We start from the raw sequence: 15726 nt of genomic DNA, 5'->3' as shown, positions 1-15726 counted from the left end.
TTATTTTTCTTCAAACAAGTAATTGTGGCAAAAGTACTATGCCTCCTCCCTCCATACAATCGATTTAGAATGAAGAACATATCATTACTTCATGATAGTATGTTTTTACAAGTTCCTCACATACTAATAAAGTGGCATCCTGAAATAGAATATATAAAAAAGATTTTAAATAATGTACATGGCTTTCTGAACATTTTAAGGGAAGGTGCTAAAAAATCTAAGTATCTTTATGAAATACCCCATGGTTAAATTTGCAAAATTAGGTTTAGACTTTCAGATTCATCAGAAACTTTTAATTCCACTCGAGAGGTTTCTAATACCCACTTTCCTCCTTTTTTTCATTTTTGTCATTCTAACATTCCTTAGATAATCTCCATCAAAAGATAATAAACAGGAGGAGGAGGGAAAGAATAAATTCATTCACTTCAATGCTTATCAGTCACTAAGTGAGAAATTTATTTGTAGGGGTTGAGAAAAAAGTAAGGTGATAGCAAAACATTAAATTGGTACAAAGATGCTGGGAATTGTCTTTCAATTTCATTCATCCACATTAGCAATCTTCTCTAGGTCTGGCTATTATGTTTTCTGGACACAGATCCTCTATAGCCCAAAATCTTTTTTCGCGAAAATTCTTTCATTCATCCTACATGCATGTACAGAGGGCTAACTGGGCCCATGCACTGTTCTAGGTACTAGTACACAGCAAAAAACAAAACTGAAGTACCTGTCCTCATAGCTAATTTTAAGAAGTATAAAGATATAGCATGCTGGATAATGCTAAATGCTATGATGGAAAAATCAAACAGGGAAAGAGGGATATGAAGAATCCAGGGCAGAGGAGGAGTTGAATTCTTAAATTCAGTGGTCATTTATCCTCACGCTCCTCCCTAAAAAAAATTAAAATTTAAAAATCTACACATAGGTATTTTTGTAAGCACCAAATTATATTGCAGGACGTATTAAGAACAAATTTCTATTACAGAAAATAGTTGGATAACCTTAAAAATTATAATTTTAATGGAAGAATGGCCATTGTTTAACTTTTTAAAAATTGCCTCATATCACTTTTATAAGCCTGCTAGTAACATAGGTAGATATATCTTTTATTTGTGATGCGATCAATCCTATGATAAAACTTAATACATACCACAATGTTCACCAAGTAATCAGAAAATACCATTAAAATCTTGAAAAGATTTTTTTCATATCTTGTCTTGACTAATTTGATGAATTTTGGATGGGCAGAACAAACAGCTCTTCAATATATGGTACAACTGATGTCCAGCTACATTCAATAGTGACTGAAAAACATTTAATGTAGGGTTTTTTCCCCTTTGAAAACTTTTGCTGTAATGGGGACATATCTCTCAGGCAAGCTGAGCTATTCTTGGGTAACATGAAATTCCCTGAGAACTCAGAAGGCTGCTTCCTTATCGAGGCAAGCTTGCCAAGTCAAGCTTCTGTTGGTTACTACCACAACCTAGACTACCTCAGTGACGGACATAAAAACTTTCAAGAAATCTGAAGTGCTCTCAAATTACTCAGTTTATGACTCTTCCCAGCATTTTATAAAACCAAATATTTTTAACAGTAGGAATATTAGAAATTCTATCCCCAAAAAATACCTCCATGGTGATGCGACAGGCTCCCTCCATTAGCGAGGATTTCTTCTCTAGCAGCTGCCTGTATTTGGAGAAAATACGACAAACAGTTGCTACTTAGATTTCACTTTGAAGTGAAAGAGTAAGACCCAGCTCCCAAAGGAGGCACATACTTCCTGGGTTAAATAATAAACTAGAAGCCTAATTTTCCTTTTCCCCTAGGTTAACTACATTCAAAAAGCAATTAAAATATACAGCCTAGCTTTATTAGTTTTTTTCTAGTGAGTAGTCACAATGTCTACTACAACAGTCACTTTGAGATTCTAGAAAAGAAAAAGAAGGCAAAACGATCAATTCAGCAGCACTAAATTGTTAATAATAAAAAAAATTTCATGAAGACAGAGTCTAGTCCTATTCAGCAGTAAACATCTCACTATATCAACAAACACTAGTAACCGACATTTATTGACTGCTTGTTCTACGTCCAGAAAAGTACTAAGCAATTTACCCACAGTAACTTATTCTCACTATAGCCTTATGGAATAATTATAATTACTCCTATTTCACAGATAAAGAAAACGAGGCTTAGATGCTTAAATTACTCACTTAATATCATACAGTGGGCATCGGACTCAAGATTACTTACAAAGCTATCAGGGATCAACCATAAAAGCTGTTATGGAGAACATTTCTTAGGTCAATGTCTTGGGACAAATTACTTGTCAGGCCTATGGATATCTAAGTGTGGGGAAAAAACCCTCGTTTTATCCTCCTAACATGTTAGGCCCTGACTAGGCTCCCTATAGAGCACAAAGGTTAGAAAGATTAACACTTAAAGCAAAATACAGAATGACTGACGTGCAGGGTGAAAAAAGGGTAACAGAAACTGGAATTACATACAATTTCTGAGTATACAATAGCCATGAGGTGAAATATTTACAGTACCTTTAACCTCTCAGAATTACTCGGGTATGGATAAGCCATCAGGCGTTCGGGCCCAGATGGGACTGATGGACCACATCTCATTGCAAAGTAATTTATAAGAATCCTCATCACTTAGGATTTAGGGTTTTTCAAATGAATCATAAATATGGAAGCCCTGCTCTAAGAGATTATATCTTCTAACAAATTATTTTAAATAAAGCAATAGCTACCTGAAATCAGGAGCACTTGGAGAATGGCAGTTTAGACTGGGAAAGAAGGAATAATTTCACTCTTGTAGTACTACAGGGACGGGGCCTCTGGGTAGCCAGAGGGCAATACTGAAACACTGAAAGGCTAAGGTGATGGGAAAGTAACCGAACTTGTGTAGGTGATAGACATGCTCATCATTTTGATTGGAGTGATGATTTCAGAAGTGTACACATTAAGTCAAAACTTTAAATAAGTGCTGTTTACTGTATTTCAGTTATACTTCAAAAAAGCTGTAACAACAACAACAACAAAAGGTTGGGGGAGGCATAGGAGGGAGCCAACCAAACCCTATCTGTGGTTTAGGTCTAAAAGTGTGCCACTGAAAATCACCCTGTGGGACTATCTTCGGCAGGCATGCAATACCGTTAAAACCCTAGGGCACCCGAGGTTTTAACAAAGCTCAAGTCTCTTCTTGGTTCCTCCACAGTCTAGTCTGTTTCTTCAACTCTAGGTACACTTGCAATGAAAAATACTGACCATCAAACAGAAGGCTTTATAAAAATTAGAAGCTTAAGGCCATTTAAGAAATGTAATAGAAACTGCTAGCAAATGAACCTCAATAGACTACATACAGTTTTAGCAAACAAAAATTTATAAACCTAGAATAAGGACATTACAGCAACATAGACCAGGAGCATTAGGGCTGCTGACCTCAACAGCAGCCACCACCTGAGATGGATGGGCTGCCAAAGTGGTATCAAGGATTCCTACAGTTTGTATTTAGTTTTATCAGGTATTACATACTGTAAGTAACAATCAAAGAAGCACAGGCTACAGAACATTAATTTTAGACTATTAATTCTAAAATATGTAGAGAATATTAATTTTAAGCTCACAATTCAGTATACAATCCAGTGCAGCAAATATGCTTTTTATTTCTATGGGCTATCAACCAGGTAAGCCACGAGTGATTAAAGAGACTCAAACTAAACATTCATAAATCGATAGTAAAGTTTATTTAAACTAATACAAGTATCAAAGAGCTATATTCATGGATGTAAAATTACCTCGGTCTGTTCAAACACAGTCAGTGGGTCACTTATTCCCCTGTAGTTAAAGGCAAAGTAGAAATAGACACATGCACCTGCATCATATGTCTGCGTCACCCTAAAAAACAAACAGACAAAATCCCCGCAAGGCTTTAAGTTAAGTGAAATCAGATATAACATCTAGAAACTTAAAGGCAAGATCATCGGAATGATTTGCTTAAGCCACTCTCTCATTCTCTACCCAGACTCCTACTCCATGGAAGCAACACAGATTGGCTGGATGAAGGATCTATAGGAACTAATTGCACTATTTCTTACAATTTTGCTAAGTCTGGATTATCATCCAAAAAAAGTTTAAATTTAAAAAAAAAACAAAAAAAAGTTAAATTTAAAAACAATGTAAATGTTTCTCCAATTGCCCTGAAATAAACAAAACCCCACCATTCACACTTTCATTCTCAGAAAGAATTTTTTTTTTCATGAAGTATCTTGCAGTTAAAGACAGTCCCAAAACAGACTAAGTGGAACTTGGTGATCCATTGTATCTTCTACAGTTTCTCAAAGTTAACAGAAATAAGTATGAGAACTTAAAACTAGGAAACAAGAGAAACGTTCAAATACCAAAAATGATTAGACTGGGTAAACTACAGCATTCTCCACCAAGTTCACATGAAAAATTAATATGACTTTGAAAACAAATTGAATGATCATATCAAATGCAGTGACGTGACCTTAAAATAGTGTCTCTGAAGGTTTTATACTCTGGGTCCCCTAAGTGTGCATGTTGTGTGTGATTACATAAGATATCAAGAATGTTAGATTATGAAATCATAATCTGATATATATTTGGGCTTTCAAAATGCAATTAGATGAAGCATTTAAAAGGGAGCTAAGGTAATCATAGTCAAATCTCTGAATGCAATTTACAGAGGTTCCCACAAAGAATTTAATTTAACAGAAGGAGCAAATACAGAAAAAATACTCTTTTTACTACACAATACAAATAGAATCTAATCTAAAATTTTAATGGCCTTTTAGGCCAAATGTTAGGTGGCTGAGAACAGAAGAAATGAACTGTTTAACAATGCTACTGTCAATTTGCCAGCTGTGTTTTTCTTCTAGTGTTAATCACACCCATAAAAAAGATCGCTTGAATGTTTACATTTTAAGTACCAGATTTACAAAGTTTAAGAAAAATGGAGAACCATTTTGACTATGAGGACATTATCACTAGGAATAACAAACTTAAAATAAATTTAAAGGATACATGAATGAAATGAGTTTATAGAAATTAGTAAAATATACATTACTCATATGAGAATCATTAATATCAATAAACAGAAAATGTAACTAAATATTAATAGAGCAGTGCCATCTTCCAATAAATCCAGGATCTATATTATACAGTTCCGTTTTTGTAGATAAGTAGGCTTCTAAAGTTACAACACAACTTGACTGATCAGTATCGCCGGCCTGGTGGCGCAGTGGTTAAATTCACACGTTCCGCTTCTTGGCGGCCTGGGGTTCGCCGGTTCGGATCCCGGGTGGGGACATGGCATTGCTTGGCAAGCCATGCTGTGGTAGGCATCCCACATACAAAAAGTAGAGGAAGATGGGCACGGATGTTAGCTCAGGGCCAGGCTTCCTCAGAAAACAGAGGAGGACTGACAGTAGTTAGCTCAGGGCCAATCTTCCTCAAAAAAAAAAAAAAGACAAAGTAGAAATAATGAAAACATCTTTTGGAAAACTTCAATTTGGGTCCATTTCAGAAAGTGACTCAGATATAACACCTTTTAATAGATCAGTTCTATCATTTAAGCACTTAAACACCAACCTCTTACAAAATCATGGGGACAAGTGACAGTGTGGCTGCCAAAGTCATTATATTATTCTTCAATTTCTAAAAATCTTTTGAGCTCTACACTTTCAGAGTACTTTACTTGTATTAGAATCACTGGCTAAGAATTCCTTCCCATAAAATTTCTTCACAAAGTTTAGGGTTAAAATTTCTATTCCAATATACAAAGTGCCTTTTAATGGATAGAAATGAAATACAGTTATGCGCTGCTTAATGATGGGGACACGTTCTGAGAAATGCATCATTAGGCGATTTCATCATTGTGTGAACATCATAGAGTGTACTTACAGAAACCTAGATGGTATAGCTTATTACATACCTAGGCCGGATGGCAAGAATCTTATGGGATCACCATCATATATGTGGTGCATCACTGACCAAAATGTTACGCGGCACATGATTGTAAATGAACTCAATAAATGCACCCTACAACTGAATTATTTTCCTTGGGATCTTTGATTTCAATGAGATATATAATTATTTAAAATTAATTTTGGAATAGCTTTTTTAAAAACTAGTTTAAAGAATACATCCCACACATTCAACATATACATTCAACACAGAATAATTCCCTTGGCCACATTAAGCAGTTCAAATCAAACTAAACTAAAATCAAACTCTAGTTAAATGTTAGGTTAATCAAATATAAGCTGTAAGAACTATATTTAAAACTCCTATTTATCAAAACCATTCAAATAACTAGACTTTGCACATTCTAAACTTTGGTTTTCTAAGATGATCACAGAAGCTGAGCATACAAGCTTTTATCAGAAAATCATTCTCAAAAAAACAGGTACTTAACAAATGACATGGCCAGTTTAGTCTATGTATACCAATTCTATCTCTGCTACAACACGTAATGAAGATCCTTAGGCCTACCTTCTGAAGAACTAAGACTTAAGTGTTACTACAGAAGGTGTTCTAAGGCAGAATATCCCAATCACTCTCACTAAGTAGTGGTTTATCACAATGACACTTTTATAATGGAAGAGAGAAGTCTCGAGAGATGCTGACTAGGGAGGTGAGCAGAAGGAAGGAGTGACAAAATCTGCTAAGTTACTACTTGACAAAATAAAGGAATAAGAACTCTCGGCTACAAAAGAACAGATTCAATTATTTAAAGTGTTTCAAACTTCACTGGTAATAAATGATTTATGGATTATTAGGGCTGATTTTTTGTCAGTATTTTACTAAGAGGCCTGACAGACTAGACCGTCAGAAGAAGAACCAAGTATCAGTCAGGGTTGATAACGTAAATAAATTTTTTTTCTTAGATTTTAAGATAAAAGGTTCATTTTTAAAGATACCTCCAAATTAAAAAAAAAAAAAAGAACATGTACATTCTTACATCTTTATTTGGAAAGGTTCTAAGACCAGTCACTAAGCCACCAGTAGCTTTACCAAGATTTTTACTGTACAGAACAAGGCCCCTATTTTCCCTTCCTTCAGATATATCAAATGCCCAGCCAATAATCTCTAAAAATCCACATTTTTGGGTTTTACATTCTCTGATTCTACCCCGAATATACTTGTTCTAAAACAAGTTAATACATAGACTTGACTTGGTACTTCCTGAAATGCTCTTCAAACCCTGACTCTCTCTTCCACAAAGAAGCAGAAGAAATAATTTCAAGGAGATCTTTCTGATTAACATGAACAGTTAATGTGTAAGAAAGATGATTTCCTCACATCTCATGGTAGAATTTTACTTTCTTACCCAGCAGAGGCACGATTTAGCAAATTCTAAAAGATACCTGTCCCAATGGGGGCAATAAGTAGAACTAAGAAACACAATATGGTAGTAGGGAAGTACAAAATGAGAGAGTGTAAAGATAGAGAAAAGAAGAAAAAAATCATAGGAAATAGCAGTTGAAAGAGTATAGAAGTATTTCTAGTCTTGCAAAGCAAAGGAAATTACCGTGCTATGTCAAAATACCAAGAGGGTTTAACAATTGGATGACTTCATAAGGATTTGGCATTGAGGAAGAAAAAAAAATACCCAGATTTTCCTTACTAATACTAGTATGGATTGTCTACCATAACCTTAACGTAATTATATCACAATAATAGATGGCATTTATATAGCCCTTCTAGGCTTTCTCGTTTCATTCTTATAACAGTCCCATCAAGTAGATGGTATTACCACTAATCTACTAATGATCTACTAATCTACTAATGATAAATTTAGAGCTCAAAGAGCTTAAATTACTAACAAACAGCAGAACACTGCCTTAACCCTTAGACACACGTAATGTTACAAAACAAAGAAACTACCAATAAAGACATTACACTATTTCCAAAATTTCCCATATTTATTCATGCTTATATTGCAAGTTTTTACGTTTCTATAATAAATATTGGCATTATGTCCTTGAAAACCACACACCCAAGCACACCCCACACACGAAAAAAAAAGAGAAGCAATTACATAATGCAGAACAGAATGTTCAATAACCTTTAAAGTGCTGGATTGCTACTGTATCATTTACTTTACGGCCCCTGTTCTCATGATCTGTCCTAATTTCCCTTTATTCTCCCTTCCAGTTAATCCTGTAACTTTTTAGAGAAGTCAAATGCTTGATTCAATCCTGATACATTTAATCTTTTGGTGGTTACACAGAAAATTAGTGTCAAAAGATTGAATACAAAGTGCCTTTTCTCAAGAATACCTCCTTTTGGGCTATGGCTATTTTACAAAGAGGACAAGGTCATCAGTTAACCATGATCCAATATGGAAGACACTAGCTACATGTGGTGTTTTAAATTTAAATTATTTGAAATCACATAAAATTTAAAATTCAGTTCCACAGTCACACTAGCCACATTTCAACAGCTCAACAGCCACATGTAGTTTGTGGCTACCATACCGAACAGGGCAGAAAGAGAACATTTCTATTATCGCAGAAAGATCTATTGGAAAGCAACAAGTTACTCTTCATTTGGATCTTTCGTTCCACTCACTCCTTTATTCCACACCCATTCATTTAATCCACAACTAAAAAATGGTTAAACTGCTTTTTCTCTGTTGAAGAAAGAGCTATGCTGACTGTGTATATAATTTATAGTTTCTTGACTATGTATGTAATTTATAGTTTCAGTGAATGAAGGAGTCCTTCTCTTATTCCAGGAGCTCAGACATCTGGCTCTTCACTGCCATGCTGTCCAGATAGGGTAGAAGGCTCACTCAAGAAAGGGTGTTCTACTCCTAAAGGGCTCAGGACTACTGTAAAATCGTAATGGCACAATCCTAACGAGGTGGTAAGTGAAGTTGAGAAAGGCTTGCTAAGTGGAATAGACTGAAGCTTTTCCTCAGCTGGCAAATTACACTACTCCATTAATTAAAAACTAGTTTTTTCCAGAATAAGAAATATAAATATAAGTATAAAAAACACTCACCTGCATGTAGAAAGAGGAGCAAACTGAACACCCTTCTCTTTGCATTCTCTTGTTATTCTTTCTTTTACATTTCTACAGAGATCTACAACCCTAGAAAACATAATTGAATACAAAATTAAGTTTTCAAGTAAGTTACAAAAATTCTAATAAATGCTGGTTTATCTGGCATCCTTCAAGTCAGAAATTCTCTTAACTAAAACTTTCATACTTATTCCTCCAAGAATGAACAAGCTTTGATCATTCAAACTGAGTCTTCTATTCAAGAGAATACTCAAATCTCCTGAAGGTAGTTTTCTATACTGAGGAAAACCCAATTTCAAAATAAATTTAATTGTAAGATTTTAAAAGCTTTGAAAAAAAATCAATCTATATCCATGGCTAAGAAGTATTCCTTAATTTAAAAATAATTTAATTAATAATCATGTTATACAAATGTTCAATAGCCTATTCTCAAGCACTGAGCTAAAATCCAGTTCAACAGAGACTTACGAGGCATGAACTATGTGTAAAGTTATGCTAGACTGTTTGATATTAAAAGTCAATGAAAACAGACCAGTGAGGGACAGTTCTTAAAGGGGATGAGGGATTGATAATATTTAATAATATTGATCTATTTTTTAATGTGAGCTGTAATGTAATATTATAACCACATATTTTGTTTCATTGGGAAAATAAAACTCTTAAGGTATATATAAGCCATTTTATTCTCCAATAAACATCCTGGCTGCATACTGACACTGATTCTGGGCTTCAAACTTTAGTCTGTTTAAAATCTGGAGAACTTTTCTTTGAAAAGATAAAAGAATCTCAGAAGGCTGGCCTATTTCTAGTCTTAAGACTTATTTGACTATGTGAGAACCAATTTGATAAAAATAACATTTAAATGGATTATGCTTTATAAAACACATTGAAGTTATCTTTATTTCCAATAAGAATAAAGAACATATGATTAAACTATAAATATGAAAAAGGTTTTAGTGTTTTATTAGCATGTCAAATTTTATTTTTATATTTATATTTTTATAAATAAAATCTGGAAGATTTATAAATTCTAATTTTACTAAATTCTGCTTTATTCTATCAGAGATACGGGCAAATACAATTTATCAATGTTATCTATGCCTCATTTATGGAATGATAAGGATGCATGTTTTTAAAACATCTCTTGCAAAGCACTTAGACTACTGAAATTTAATGTGTCTTTAATTTGAAAAACCAACTTATAAAACAAATACTTTAAATATAAATATAGGGCCAGCCCCATGGCCTAGCGGTTAAGTTTGGCACGCTCCACTTTGGTCACCCAGGTTTGGCTCCTGGGCACAGATGTACACCACTCATTGGCGGCCATGCTGTGGTGACAACCCACATACAAAATAGAGGAAGACTGGCACAGACGTTGGCAAATCTTCCTCAAGTGAAAAGAGGAAGATTGGCAACAGATGTTAGCTCAGGGCAAATCTTCCTCAGCAAAAAATAAATAAATAAATAAAAATAAAACCTACTAAGCTTTAATAGCTATGGGGGTTAAGAATATTACAAACTTATAAAAGTAACAAGTTCTTTATCATGACTCCAGAAAATGGAATTTAAGTGCTACATAATAATACATAATAGTAATAATGAGGAAGAAAGGGGACAAAGAATAGCACTGGACGGTTATAACCCTCAATGGGATACTTTCTAGAAATGATTTGTAGAGAGGGAATTCTAAAAGTATTCTCCCACAGAACTTGTGCAAAGGTCAATACAATCCTTTTGGACCAATCATTATATAAGAGATAAACATAACTGTGTATTCTTTTAAATTCTTACCTGACCTATTAGCAAATTTAACACTGTTGACCACTTCCTCCTTGAAAAAAACTTCCCTGGGCTTCTCTCACATCACTAGTTTTCCTCTAAATCCTCTAGATATGATTCCTCAATCAATTTTGCTACTTCTTGTTTGTATGACTATCCTTTAAATCCTGGGGTTCTCTGGGCTTCTTTCTTTGGCTCTCTTTTTTTTCCTTCATCCTTACTGTCTCTATACCCACTCCTTTGGTTTTAATCACAAGTCTCATGCTGGTGTCTCCAAAATCTTTAAATTTCCAACTCAGACCTTTTAGACAGCCATTTTCATAGGCTGCATTCTTACACTATTCCAGAGTTCACGCACAGGACTCTAGGCAGACTATTCATTGAGCACCTAACAGGTGTAGTCACTGTTCTAGGGCCACTGAGGAATACACAAAAACTAGTAAGGTGACGAATCCCTCAAGACACTTAGGCATGAAAAGCCCAAGCAACCTAATAATGTATGAGAGTTGAAGACCCTCATCCCATGGGTTGCTGCTAAACATGGTCCCTACCCAGCCAAAGGTGTGAAACAAAATGGGTTGCTAAATGGGTAGGAATGTAGCTGCTTTCCCTTAACGTTTTTTTATTAAAACTTCAGCTAAGGAAGTTGTTTTAAATGGAAACAAACCAAATATGTAACCCTGTTTAAAAGAGATATTGTCAGTGAGTCAATTAAACAAATATATAAGTATATACAAGGAAAGAAGAAAGAGAAATGAAAACATAGTGCATGATTAGCTTCCACAGTTAGAAGAATAAAAAGACAAAATGGCAATCATCAGTTTGTAGTAACTGATGACAAGGAAATTCATAAGACTGAAGAAGTAACACTACACTAGCCCACTTTCTCCAGCAAGGAAAGGGGTTAAAGACTCAAGTGGTCTCTGAGACAACTATCAACAGTGGCCAAACTACATCTCCTGTTCAAAAGCGTCAGATGGTGACGAGTGGATAATTCTTTTTATTTACAAGATTTATTCCCCTTAAAATTGAACTTAACTAAATTTAGCATCAAAAATTGTGAATAACAGATTGACACTATAATTTAGTTATTATCTTACAACACAAAGAATATCAGCATCGATGTACCAAAAGTCATAAACTACAGAAGATGAAGACTGAATGGAGAAAAGTAAAAAGTTTTCTGAAGGAGGAACAGAAGATGCTAGGGTAGAACAAAAATGTTAAGATATGTAATATCTAAAAGGTGGATTCATGCGGATTTGTTATATCCTATATACCTTATGGTAGATTTAAAATAATTTGTACATTTTATAAAGAAAAAGTAAAATGTAAGGTATACTAGAATAAAATGTACTAACAATCTCAAGAATTATTACTGAATGAGTTAACTCACAAGTCCATTTTTAATAAAACAACTTCATATTTCCTAATCAGTTATTATTAATTCCCTAACCAATATTTGTATGTGTAATTTAAAAATAGAAACTGTACAAAATTTCTTAAATTGGATTTCTTTCAGAAATCACTTAAATGCAGGTTAAGACCTTGCTTAATAATACATATACAAATATCAAAAGCTAAATGATGTATTACAAAAGAAGATCAACAGGTTTTACAATTTGGGAGGACTTTTTAGACAACATTTAAGCATACTAATCACATAAGAATTTAAATCAAAGCTAAGTAAAACCAATAGTGACATTTAATGTTCAATAAGATTCATTAAAATGTAAACTTCAATAATACCTTCCTTCTACGTGACATGGACAAATTTGCCTAAAACTGAAAAAATGGTTTGCAAAAATGACATTCTAATGAATTTAAATATTAAGATAGTAATTTAAATAAAAGTGATTCCCTGTTTCAATGTTTTTTAATAAAATTTTAAAAGTTTACATAATCACACACAAAGATATATTACTTCAGCAACTCATATAGCATATTTTAATAATATCAAGCATTTTATTTCATTTTACCTGTCCCAAGGAGCGGAAGTCTCAAAAGATTCTCCTAATACATAGTATTCCAAACCCAGGTCCTGTTAAGACACATACACAAAAATCAAGAAATTCTAACAGATGCAGAAGAATCAATGATACACTAGTATTTCATCTAATTGTTAGCATTACATGTTTCTAATTTAACCACCATGGCTCTTTACTATCCACCTGATAGGAGCACTGGAAAGTGGCCCCAAGAGTGAGCTATAACCTCCGGAGGACAGGATCTTTGTCTGTCTTCTTCTCCTCTGTACCTTTGGCACCAGGCAGAGTGCCAGACATGGTAGGAACTCAAATCTTTCTCCAATGAATGGCGTCTCTAGCCAGTAACTATGTACATGTAGAGAATATTAGCAGAACAGATTTTCAGTGGTCTAAGCAGTAAATTAACCAATACCAAAAAGCGGTCATCAGGATCAAAGGAACAGGGAGGGGAGAATCGGGGGGAGGAGGGGAGAGGAAGTAGGACTAGAGGAAGGAGACGATAGCTCCCTTTCTTAAAATCAATTTCTAGTTAAAAACAAATTAGAAAACATACGGCCTCTCTTTGTTGTGACTGAATAGATAGAACATCTGGAAGCACCTCTGCTAGGAAAATATATTTTATAGTACAGAAGATATAATGCTCATATGATAAGTAACTTACAATACTACTTTCTTTACCCTGAGTACAAGTGTTTTAATATTGAAACTGGAAAGAGCAATTTACAAGCCACCACAGAATTGCAAAGATATGAAAGAAGATTTTATAAGGTAGCAAAATTAATACATATTAAGTTTTCACTTCTAGTAAAATGAATCACTTTAACTTTTCCTGGTTGGCAGGAAAAATCCCCCAAGTTATGGATCTGAAATGTGTGTTTTCTCTCTTACGCATTTATTTATTCAGTAAACATATATTTGGTGACAATAGTAAGCACCGGGAAAATAAAAAATAAGATAAAACACGTAACCTCTCCCCCCAAAAAAATCTCTAACTTGCTTTTGATTCAGCTTTAACATTAACTGGAACATTAATAATAAGAAACTTACTCCAAACTGTGTCTGTGCTGTACTTGTTACAGTTAATTTCATTTTCTAGAATTCTGAATTTAGTATTATGGGAAAATGGCCAATATCCTTAGAGAAAATGCCTAACAAACAAAATTTTATGTATACCCAAAACGTTTACTATTGGAGAACTTGGGGTAGTGACAGTCTATGGAGGTAAAAGTTATTTATAAGACCTCAAATCATTTATTACCTTTCATGATCTATAAATCTGTTAATCACAATTCCCAGCACAGTGCACATGCAATAAATGTACTTTTCCTCATAAGCATGGGAGGAGATGACAGGAAGACCTACATGCTTCAAATTTACTGCAATCTAAAATTTAGATCTTACCTAGAATTAAATTATTTTTAAAATGAGAACACAATTCAAGCTTTCTTAGAGAAGTACAAAAAACCCTTATATAAGTTTATATAAGTATTTCCTTCAGAACAATTTCCAAGTAAAAAATTATCTGGGGAAGCCAAATTCTCAACAGGATATTTGAGAAATGACGTTTTAATATAAGACCCTTTAAATTACATAACAAGCTATATTTTTAAAAAGTAACTCTAGCAATAGCAGAAAACAATTAAGAAACTTGAGTTCGTTACAGCCAAAGTAGAAAAATAAAACAAAATAAATGAACAAATGAATAAACTTTCAAAAGAATACTCCATATCAACAAGCATAGCAAATTCTTGAGGTTAACACGACTAAGAAAGTTTCTCACAAATAGAAAATCTAGAATTAAAAAACTTTTAGAGCTCAAATATACACAAACTATTTCTTTAATTCTATATAGTAATCATCATCAGTGAACTAGTAAGTACTTGGAATAAAGTTAAACAACAACTTTTAAAGACAGTGAAAGAAAGATTTACATATCTGTAATACAGATTATGGATCAAGTGAGGAATGTTACTAAATAAGACAGCTTGATTCCAACCAAGCAATGTTAGGAACGGCACATTCAGCTTCCAGACAGGGAAAGGTTCCATTCTTTTAAAGAGCAGAAGGACCTATTAAATAATCTTTAAATTTCTCAAAACCATATACGGAAGGGTTAATTGGGCTTCTAAAGATTTACAGCTAATTCTGGGTTCATGTAAAAGGATGGGCTAAATTATAGTAGGTTAAAATTTAAGAATATAATAATTTTATTCACTCAAATTAAGAAAAAGTATTGTTTGCAACACAAATTGACAAGGGAAATAAGAGATAACTTACCCGAAGGTATGCAATGACATAGGTCAGCAAATAACCTCTCTGTCCATTGTCTTCTCCAGCTGCTAATCCACTGTAATTACAGAACAAACAATATATTTCAAATGAACTAATAAAAATATACAAAACTGACAAAACTGATATGACATCTCAAGATAACTGCTTAATAGATTAACATATATTACATTGCATCTCATTTTTATTTTAATCTCATTTATCATAAATATATCAAAGAGCTATCAAAAGAATTAGCTTCGATAAGAAAAATCTGAAAACAATGTTAACATTTCAGTTTGGTGATTAATTTCAAACTTTGATCCACCAAAACTAATAAAACTGACTCATATGAACTCAATCATATTGTCAACAGAAAATCAGCCATGAGAAACAAGCTTAAGTAATCTTCATAAACATAGCAAGTTAACTTAAAATACACTTATTTTATTTATACTATATTCTACTCATAAATTCATGTATTGTTATAGTCTTATTCATACATAAAGATCTACAATGATTGACTAGGATCTTCCAAATACCAAGAAGTTTCTTGAATACTTGAGCACACAGTGTTTGGAGTATTAGATATGGTGTTTATTTTATGGAACTTATGACTTAAATGAGAG

General features: G+C 33.6%; 1 protein-coding gene across 4 annotated transcripts in view; it reads right to left on the bottom strand.

Annotated features, from left to right (window-relative positions):
• The window catches only part of AGPS (alkylglycerone phosphate synthase), a 139478-nt gene that overhangs the window by 18127 nt on the left and 105625 nt on the right, over positions 1-15726 (bottom strand). For all 4 annotated transcript variants that reach the window (XM_070580263.1, XM_070580266.1, XM_070580265.1 and 1 more), the window contains 5 exons: positions 15107-15176; positions 12821-12882; positions 9039-9128; positions 3803-3902; positions 1626-1683 (listed from right to left, as the gene is read on the bottom strand). In XM_070580263.1, coding sequence (XP_070436364.1) covers positions 1626-1683; positions 3803-3902; positions 9039-9128; positions 12821-12882; positions 15107-15176 — 380 coding nt within the window. The remainder of the gene's footprint in view (positions 1-1625; positions 1684-3802; positions 3903-9038; positions 9129-12820; positions 12883-15106; positions 15177-15726) is intronic.

Source organism: Equus przewalskii, chromosome 17, assembly GCF_037783145.1.
Source record: "Equus przewalskii isolate Varuska chromosome 17, EquPr2, whole genome shotgun sequence".
NCBI classification, from domain to species: domain Eukaryota; kingdom Metazoa; phylum Chordata; class Mammalia; order Perissodactyla; family Equidae; genus Equus; species Equus przewalskii.
This window is presented reverse-complemented; position numbering and strand designations above follow the sequence as displayed.